The sequence below is a fragment of the Kryptolebias marmoratus genome, linkage group LG8 (assembly GCF_001649575.2).
Source record: "Kryptolebias marmoratus isolate JLee-2015 linkage group LG8, ASM164957v2, whole genome shotgun sequence".
In the NCBI taxonomy this organism is placed as follows: domain Eukaryota; kingdom Metazoa; phylum Chordata; class Actinopteri; order Cyprinodontiformes; family Rivulidae; genus Kryptolebias; species Kryptolebias marmoratus.
The window spans coordinates 9,866,353-9,876,529 of NC_051437.1; the positions used below are offsets into that span (position 1 = coordinate 9,866,353).

Sequence of the window (10,177 nt, forward strand, 5' to 3'; positions counted from 1 at the left end):
TCATGTCATTATTTAATAAAATGGAAACGTTGTGTGTGAAAAACAAAGTCCAGCAGCTTGTAGAACCACCTTCATCCTCAATAATAATCTGTAAGTCTGTGCTCTAACTCTGCAGCTGTATAACTGGAACGTTAAAATCCACAGCGGGACACCTCATGGGTCGAGGGTGATCACTGTTGATTTCAAGTTGATGGGGTCAAAGGTCAAGGTCACAGATGACCCTGTGCTCTAACTATGCAACCATGTAACGAAGGAAAATTAAACTGCACAGTTGGAGACTTCTTAGGTCAAGAGTGATCACCAATAATTTCAAGGTCATGGGGTCAAAAGTCAACATCCCAGTTGACCTTGTGCTGTAACTCTGCAGCAGTGTAATGTATGAATGTCAAACTGCACAGATGGACACCTCATGGGTCAGAGAAGATGCCTGTTTCAAGATTCATGGGGTCAAAGGTCAAGGTCACAGGTAACCCCTTTGTTAAAACCTTGTCTCTGCTCCTACATGTGACCCGTTTGTTTCCTTCACCAAGGAGGTTCTGTTTTTGGTTGTTTGTCTGTCTGTTAGCAAAGATCAGGTAAAAACTAAAGAACAGATTTTGAGGAAATTTTCAGGAAATGTTGGGGTTGTCACATTTTGGTGCTGTTGTCCAGATTATGATCTGGATCGCAATATTTTTTTTTTTATCACTCTGTGGCCTTGATGGAGGTTTGAGCTCTTTGAGTGCTTCTTGTTAACGTTTACTAATGTAAAAATAAGTGCATTCTGCAAGATTTTTTTTTTAATCTCTTTTGTTATTTCACATTTCAAGAAAGAAAATCTTCATTTTATCTTCTTATAACATTTCTGCATTTTTAATGATGTTACATGAAATGCATTTACAAGTCACTGTAACGTCAGGGAGTACATGCTGCAATGCAAGGAAACAAACCAAAAGCCTTACTTTCAGAAGCCAGTCAGTTGGTACAGGAAAATGTAGTTTTAACATTTTTAAAAGATTTTAAAGTGGTGTAACCTGGGTTTCTGAGCTGATATTGCATATTCACTGAAATGTTTTGTTTGTATTTGTCAATATGCTCATTAAACTTTCTCTTAAAATCTGTATGTACATGTGTCCACACTCTTTTTCTAGCATGGCAACCATTTTAGGGGTGACACTTTATTCAAGAAAGGTCTTTTTTCTCTTTTAATTTATTTATTTTAATGTCTTAATGGGTTTTCATAATACATTTAAAAAACAATACAGGATTTGAACATGCAAAGTAGTTTCCAAAGAATGTTCTTTTTTAATGAGAAGCATTGTTTTGTGTTTGAAATGGCCTTTTTTGAGTACATTGAGTACAGTCAGCTGTGCCTAATATATATATTTTTTAATCTATTTTAAATATCTAGCTTGCTTGCAAAGATGTGATTTTAATGCATTTTTGACTGACACCTCAGTGTCTTGCTCAGCTTTTATTATGCAGCATTTAATGCATCAACCTCTACATAAATAATACAACGACAAAACATTTTAAATTATTTACAGGCACAAATAATTCAAAATAAATGGGCAAGTCTGTCCAATTATAGACTAGGACTCAAAAGGATATTTCATCACATTGTTCATCTGCAGTTTTTCGGTACTTAAAATGATTTCACTAAACTATTTATAAATAAAATGCAAAGGTAATATTACATTGACACAAGTCAGAGCTGTTTTATGTTGTGTAGCGCATGCCACAGTGGTCCATTTTGGTGGTGGCTCACTGAGAAGCTCACTGATGCTTCAGCACACAGAAAGTGGTACGTCTCTGTCAAAGAGCTTGTTCTCCTTCATCCTCCTGATGCATCTCTTCACATGTACCCTCAGCTGTGCAATGGACTGAGCCTCCCTGACGTCCTGCCTGCTCATTTCAGTGTTTTACGAAGGAAAAAGCAGGCAAGTAAACCTTCTATGGGGCTAGGTTGTCAACAGCAAACCCCTTTGTCCACCATGATTGCCACGTCTGGTGTGACAAGCTGTGTGACGACCAGTCACTTACGGACACTGCTTACAACCCAAACACAGCACCATGAGGTACCATACCAGTCATTACCTCGAATGCAGCATGCAATTTAGAGTTGGGAACCACCTCACTTTCCAGGAGAGGAGAAGCTGGTGACTGGCAGTATATTTCAGTGCAGTCAAGCACCCCCTGCGTGTCAGGAGAAGCAGAAACCTCTGGTGGAAGGTGAGCTCTGATAAAAAGTCAAACCTTTCTGCTAGATCCCTGAGAGGCAGGCCCACTGACAGGTACATGAGGAGCAGCAGCTCATCAATGGTTGGAAGTTTCTGTAAAAATTAATTCTGCGAGTCTTAGCTCTAAATACAGTTATAGTTATCCAGTGGTGGAACAAACAGTCATGGCAAAACAAAAGTCCACCCTCTTTTAATTCAAGAGTTTCCCATCAGGACATACAACAGATTGCACTATGTCATTGCTTATTAAATAAAATAAAGCTAAACTGAAAAAAAAACTGTGAAAACCTAGATCCTGCCTCGATCCAACAGCTTGTAGAACCTCCTTGAGCAGCAATAACAATGATGAAATATAAATGTGCTGAAATGTAACTTTGCCGTACATGAAATAATACGCCTCGTCAGACATAAACTGCACAACATTATAAAAGCTTTAAAATATTTTTTAGCATTCAATATTGCATTTGTTTATATTCGTAAGACCTAACAGGTAAAGAAACTGCACTTCTTGAATTTTTCACCTAAAAACAGAAGCCCACTTCCCTTCTTTTTAACTAGAAGCAGTCGTTGCAACCTGAATGACAAACCTGTGCTCTTGTATATATTCTAGGTGTTGAAATAGGCAACTCCGCCTGGTGAAAAGACTTGGCTTGTAATTGTTTACATTCTACATTAAATGCACATGTTAGGCTTTCTATGCGTTTTTAATTAGTTTTCAACGATGCATACATCAGCACTGACAACAGATCGGTGTAGTGTTTAATTAGACCCACCTGCTGTAAAAGCAAAATGTCCCGTTTGATCGTTGTTGAACAGAAAAAACAGCTCCAGCTCCTCCAGCTGCTGTTGTAGCCTCCTAATTTTCTGATACCGTACGACTCTTCATTTCTTTAGCCGGTCGCCTGCTCTCACTGCAGTTCTTTTTAGGAAAGAGAAAGTACGAGAACTGGCGCAGGACCCTTTTTGCAACTTTCAACAGGCAGCAGAAAGTCACACTGTTGAAAATGACTGTGTTACGCACACACGTGTTTTTCGTGGGGCTAAAGTTGTCCCTGCAGGTATTTAGCTAACAACTTACTCCAGAATTATAACGATATGAACAAGTGCAAGAAGGCACGCAACAATGCAATGCTGACTTTTTCCACTGGTGTCGTTCTTTGACTCATAATCCACTTACGCTTTCTGAAAATATCATAATGAAAATTAACATACGAGCTGTACATCCCGGAAGTTACCCAACGATTGTGTCAGGTGATAAACTGGTACATTTGGAACCGAGACAAAAGCTTTACAGGTCGAGCCATGGGTTCAACAAACAGCTCCAACACAAAAGTCAGGCCCAGAGCTCCTTCATCTGCTGCAACCTGACAATCAAGTGAGCCTGTGAGTTATTAAAGGCACACCAGTACACACAGAGCTAACAAGACTGCAGCAAATTCACAACATGACTCTATAATTAAGTTCTTCTTCTTTTTCTTTCAGCTGTTCCCTTTTCAGGGGTCACCACAGCGACTCATCCTCCTCCATCTAACTCTGTCTTCTGTGTCCTCTGTCCTCACTCCAACTACCTCCATGTCCTCTCTAACTGCATCTATATGTCTCCTCTTTGTCTTTTTCCTGACAGCTGCATCTCTAACATCCTTCTACCAATATACTCACTGTCCCTCCTCTGCACATGTCCAAACCATCTCTAACTTTATCTCCCAGTCCTTCAACCTGTGCTGTACCTCTGATGTCCTCATTCCTAATCCTGTCCATCCTTGTCCCTCCCAAGGAGAACCTCAACAACTTCAGCTCTGTCACTTCCAGTTCTGTCTCCTGTCTTTTTGTCCGTCCCACTGTCTCCAAACCAAACAACATGGCTGCTCTCACCACTGTCTGTAAACCTTTGCTTTGACCTTTGCTGCCACCCTTTTGTCACAAATCTCTCCTGAAACTTTTCTCCATCCACTCCATCCTGTCTGGACTCTCTTCTTCACCTCTTCACCACACTCCCTGTTTTCCTGGACAGTCGACCCAAAGTCCTTGAAGTCCTGCACCTTTGTGACGTCTTACAGGTGAGTCTTTATGAGCAATGATTCAGAAAATATGCTCACTGACAAAATAAATAAATAAAATAATTAAGCACCCAGAAGGAATGGGAACTGATTTGGATGTTCTTTGGTACACATGCAGACCATCAGTGGGTATGCTAATGGTTTGATTTACAAGAAGCTGCTTCTTTTAGATCAAGTGCAGGCAAAAGACAGCTTCAGTCCTTGAAAGGTAGTTTGCCTTGTTTTTTGTTTTTGCATGCTAGTACTGCGGCTGCTCAGTTCTTATTAATTAGGTTCACTGGGTCTTTTTGAGCTCCTGCTTCAGAGGACGTTCTTTCTTGGCTCAATAGGAATTCTTAAGTGACCTATGGAGATGTGACTGATGCATATTTTGGTGAAGCAAGAAGAACGCTTTGCACCCGCGCTGTTAAAATTGCATTCACGTTGCTGAAGCGGAATCTACTTGATTCTGCCGTCGACTGCTGTAATGGGCTCTTCTTTGAACATTTGCAGCACAAAGTAGACTGATCTGCTGTACAAGTCTTGGCTCCTATAACTCCTTCTGAATGCTTGTTGCGCTCTTTGCAAATTTGCTTTTAAAATCAAAGCAAAGACCAACAACACAGCCCCATTTAAGGTGCCCTCCATTGTTACTGCTGACGGAGAATGTCACGTGTATAAATCACTGTAATCTCATCTTTCCCCTGGTGGTGCAAAAGCAAAAATATAAGTCAGGTTCAGACTTAAAAATATAAGTCATTTTAACTGCTTCGTAGATTAACTATCAGTAATCCCTTCCTTGTAGCTGTTTAGTTCAAAAGTACCTATAGACACATTAGGCGGCATTTCCAGCACTTGACAGAGTTTGATAGGGATCATATTTTGAGTTTGCATGAGGTCAACTGGTTGTATCCAAAGTGAGAGGAGCGATCCTGGCAGTTTTGTAGAGAGACAGAGTAGCATTATTCCTAGCATCGTGGGGAGACCCTGGAACAGCCTTTCAACAAGACCTATTCACACGTGGTATGTGGCTATATTGTAATCAATGCAATATAGTCCCATGACCTCTCAGCACGTGTAGTTTCATTTAAAAAAAATGTAATGCTTTTTTAAACTTCAGCTAAGAAATGAGAAAGTCATTGTTCTCATTCCTTGAAGCAAAGCAGACGCTGAGCAGAAGCTGGATTTATGTGTGTGCAACATGGCAAGAGCACTAGAAGACATTTATATAACATCTATAGTCAAGTGTTTAAGACCCGGACATGCAGATCTGACCTACACTTTATATGAGATAGTATGCATCTACCTGTGATGACTGCAATCAACCAGAAACAACATGTTTTACTTCAGGGTTGGACATATAAAATTGAAAGAGCAGAACTCCTTCAGCCACTTCTAAGGGCAAAACAAACATTAACATTATCAAGCCTCCTACAGACAAAGCATGCAATAATTGTGACTAACCTGGAAGAAAGAATCCAGTGTTGTTGTTGTTATTATTATTATTATTATTATTATTATGTTTTTGATAGAGTATAGTGGGTTTTACATTTATTTCTATTTAACCGCATGTCCCCACAGTCCTCCAGTCCGACAGGTGGCGGTAAAGCACCTCTAGGTTCTTTTGCCAAGAGCCAATAAACTCAAAGAAGAAGAAAAAATTTACGTTCTCGTAAATGTAACCAGCTTGGAGGATCCACACACAGCAGATATAGTTCCGTGCATCGATATCTATCCCCCAAAATAAGCAGGGGTTTTGTTTTTTCGGAAGCTGACTTCCGTCGTAGTAAACCCGAGTGTCCTGTGGCGCGGGAGGATGAAAGGTAAGACTAAAAGGCAGCTTTAGGTGTAACAATCATGAAATTAAAAAGTATTTTATGTACCAGGCTGCTTCAGCTGCACTTGCTCCTGTGCTGTCCAGCATATATGACTAAAACTGTGTTCGTGGTGTTTGGTTGTTTTTTTTTTTTTTGAAGCCGTGACTCACTTCCTGGAGGCGACATCATGAAGCATGTCGGGTCTGGTTTTGTCTCACACGGAGGAGAAAACTAGAAGCATGGGTGTAACACACAGTGCTTCCTCATCGAGCAGCCACCCTGTAAGTCCTGTCCAAGACACACAAAACACATCTGTCCATTACCTGCACAGGTGGGTGGGTGGGTCCGGAGGCAGATTACATCTTAAACCCCCCTCTCCTTAAAGTAAATTTAAATACAACCTCTTTGCAGAATTCCCAATCCTAACTATGCCTCACGCTGTTTCCATTAAGTAACCCTTAAATGTGGAACGCAGACATAAAAATACCAAAGATCATTTGCTGTTTAACACAGAGCCTGCAATTCATCGAATCCAGCAGATTCAGGGACTTTATTAATTACATTTTAACCTTGGAAAATATAAGACCTCAGACTTTCCCAAGCAGAAGGTGAATCCGAACATCTCGACCTCAATTCTACCATTAAGGTCACTTGTAGAATTGCGCCGCTCATGGTGGCTGCATGTTGGAGCAGCTCTCTTCCATTCATTCTGAGATATTGCTTTTGAAAACTTTATTCCTCTTTTTTTCTGGATGTAAATCACGTTTTTTTTGGATGATTACTTCCTTTGGTATCGGATGCTGTGCAGCTGGAAGGATTTTTACTGAAGCTTTTTTACTTTTGGACATTTTGTTATGATGCGTTACCATGACAACAGGTGTTAAATGTAAAGAACCCTGAACTCCAGTCATGGCCAAAACCAAGCAGACCGCCCATAAATCCACCGGAGGTGAAGCTCCCAGGAAGCAGCTCGCCACCAAAGCTGCCCACAGGAGCGCCCCGACCACCAGCGGCGTGAAGAAGCCTCACTGCTACAGGCTCGGTACCGTGGCTCTCAGGGAGATCCGCCACTACCAGAAGTCCACCGAGCTGCTCATCCAGAAACTACCCTTCTAGCACCTGGTCCAGAAGATCGGCCCAGACTTCAAGACCGACCTGAGCTTCCAGAGCTCAGCCATCATGGCTCTGCAGGACGCCAGCGAGACTCACCTGGTGGGGCTCTTTGAAGACACCAGGACCGAGGACAAATCGGGACAGACCACTACAAGAGACCCTTCCTGCCCACAGCCATCAACTCTTTAATAAAACCAGGATTATGAGCTACAACAACATTTAATTTCCCTTTGGGCTTAATAAAGTATTTTTGAATTGAATTGAACTGATTATTATCGGTGTGTAGTCTTAAATGGACGTCCTCCTGCTAATCCAGATTCTCCGTGTTGATGTTGCCACCCCAGATCCAGCCATCCCTGTTTTTATTTTATTTATTTTTATTTGCTTCAGTTGTGTAAATCTGTAAGTAATCCAAGGAAATATGTATCGCCTGATTACATTTTATTTTATTTTTTTAATTTGATGTTTTCCTTCTAATTTCTAGCAGAGACCTCTCAGCTCCAGGTTGTGTTTGTCTCCACGGAGGTACCGCCAGCCACAAACGGTGCTCTGTCTGTACATTTTGATACGCTGGAAAAGACATCAGTCATAAAAGAAAAAAGTAACGGGGCGAATCACACTGCCTTGTGGTGCACCATTGCTGACAGTGCACTGAATTAATTATTCAGGTTCAATCTTTGCTCGATTTTATTTTTCTTCAACCATATAAAAACGAACCCAGTTATAAAATCTGATATCACTTGCCATCTCATGCAGCCTATTTCCTCCCCTCCTCCTTCCTGCAGTTTTTTTTTTTTTAATTTCAGTTTCTAATCTTCCCGCTGAGTCCATTATGCTCACAATCAGTCCTCTCCTCTCCTGATAATCTTTCTGTTGTCATTCTTTTGATTTTTGAACAAGTTTTAGGCCTGTAGCTTCTAGGTTTGGATGGCTCCTTACTAGGTTTTCTATTTGGGATAAAAACTGCATCTTTGTTATTAAGATCTTATATCTTCAGAAGCTGTTTTTCCTCACTTGCTTTGCATGGAATAACAAAGCCAATCTTCTCCTGAAGCGGCTGGTTTAGCTTTACTAAAAGCTCTCACCGTCTCAGCCAAACCAAATCTTTTATCTATTGTATTGTTTCCTTCATCCCTCCGAATGAACACACCTGGATACCGGTTTACCCTTCTGCCTGCCCTCCTAGCCTCTTCAAAACTATACATCTTCCCCTGTCAGAAGGTGTAATTCGTTTTTACATTGACGTAATGTCCTGACCACGGCCCTTGTTTCCTCGGAATCGTTCAACTGTTACATGTCCTGGGTTTCTATTAACGGGCCTGAACGCTCCAGTTTTATTATTTTATTTTTTTTGGTTTCCACAGCCTGGTGACACCCTTCCATCCACCATGGCACCATTTTCTGTGTTGTTCTATTTTTACTCCTGGGTATTGCGTTCTCAGCAGCTCAGATAGCTGCTGCAGCAACTCAGTGATTCACCTCATCTGCATCACTAGAGGAAATAAAAGCCCCCCTTGCCGTTGCCCCATCATTGTAACTTTTGAACCTCCCCAATCTAACTTTTCAAAAATTTCTTTAATAAAAAAAAAAAAGCTTAAGACTGGGTGATGATTTCTACTGCTGAATATTTCCGAACATCCCAGTTACAAACTCCTGCTGTTGCTTTAGTCACTAATGTGATTATTTCTGATTCCATTCCTGTATTTATTTAAGGCATTTTACGTCATTCCTGCAAACCAAAACCTTTCCATCCTTTTATTACTTGATATTTTTGACTCCCCAAACTGTGCCAGGAGCCCTGAGTCTTCACACCGTACTACTTCCTGTCAGTTTGCTCTCGAACCTTTAGAAGACTATCCAGATCTAGTCTTTTCCATCTAATCTGAACATATTCTCCCTCACTTCCTGCACACACGGCTACAGAGGACTGCTGACTATTCATACCCTGAATACTGGTTAAAATCTTTTTAATTGGAAGGTGCTTTTTTTGTTTTTTGTTTTTGACAATCAACCAAAAAGTTAGCAACACATGTTAAAGTCACCATAAGTCTGGGAAGTACCTTCAGCGTGAGTCTTTTCGCGGTGTTAGTCGAGACGAGTGATTCACCGTTGATACCGAGACTTTACGGGGCTTTCCTCTCGACTGTCTGAATCATCTGGTTTCATTTTACTCTGGTGGGACCACTCCAAAGCTTGGAGGTGTGTGCCTCAGACACTGAAACAGAAAGTTCTGCGGAACGAAAATATTCATTTCTGACTTTTTTTTAATGTTTTCAGAAATGTTTGAAAGCTGAAGCTGTAAAGTACCACTGAGCTGTAAAACTGGCCCCTGCAGCTGGGCCACTGTTGTCATGTTTTGCGTTTTCTTTTTCACATTTTTGTGTCGTACTGACAGCGTGCAGCTGCGTGAACCCCTCTATTGATCACAAATCTAATGCCAATGATAAGAACTGATTTTTCTTTCTGTTTTTGTTTTGTCTTGTCAGACCTTCATCCTGCCTCCCGACATCCTGGAGGAGATCTTCCTCAATCTGCCCCCCCATCGAGTGGTCTGCGTGTGCCGCTTGGTGTGCCGCCAGTGGAGAGAAGTCGCTGACCTGGAGTCGTTCTGGAGAGAAAGGTGCAGAAGGGAGGGCTACCACATCCACGGCGCTTCCAGGGTGCCCCATGACTGGAGGCTGTTTTACTTCTTATGCAAGAAAAGACGAAATCTTCTCAAGAATCCGAGAGGGGAAGGTGAAACGCCGAACAGTTTACAGAATGCCGTGGCGGCGGCTTAATTTTGTTGCTAAGCAGGGGAAAAAAAAAACAAAAAAAAAGATAATTTCTCTCTTGCATTTGGTTTCGTAAGATGAGCTTCGAGGTTGGACGATTTTGCTCAACGGTGGCGACAGGTGGAAAATCGAGCGATCTATTGTGCCACATCCAAACGAGGCGGTCCAGAAGAACTTTGTGACCTCTTTCAGGTGAGTGATTTACCGGCAGTGACACC

At 41.5% G+C, this 10,177-nt stretch overlaps 1 protein-coding gene across 1 annotated transcript in view; it reads left to right on the forward strand.

Annotated features, from left to right (window-relative positions):
* Window positions 1–5,908: 5,908 nt before the first annotated feature.
* Window positions 5,909–10,177, forward strand: part of LOC108231955 (F-box only protein 6) — a 5,826-nt gene continuing 1,557 nt past the window's right edge. Inside the window, exons 1-4 of the mRNA XM_017409399.3 lie at window positions 5,909–6,078; window positions 6,232–6,353; window positions 9,672–9,921; window positions 10,037–10,151. Of these exons, the coding sequence (XP_017264888.1) occupies window positions 6,267–6,353; window positions 9,672–9,921; window positions 10,037–10,151 (452 nt within the window). The 5' untranslated portion in view covers window positions 5,909–6,078; window positions 6,232–6,266. The remainder of the gene's footprint in view (window positions 6,079–6,231; window positions 6,354–9,671; window positions 9,922–10,036; window positions 10,152–10,177) is intronic.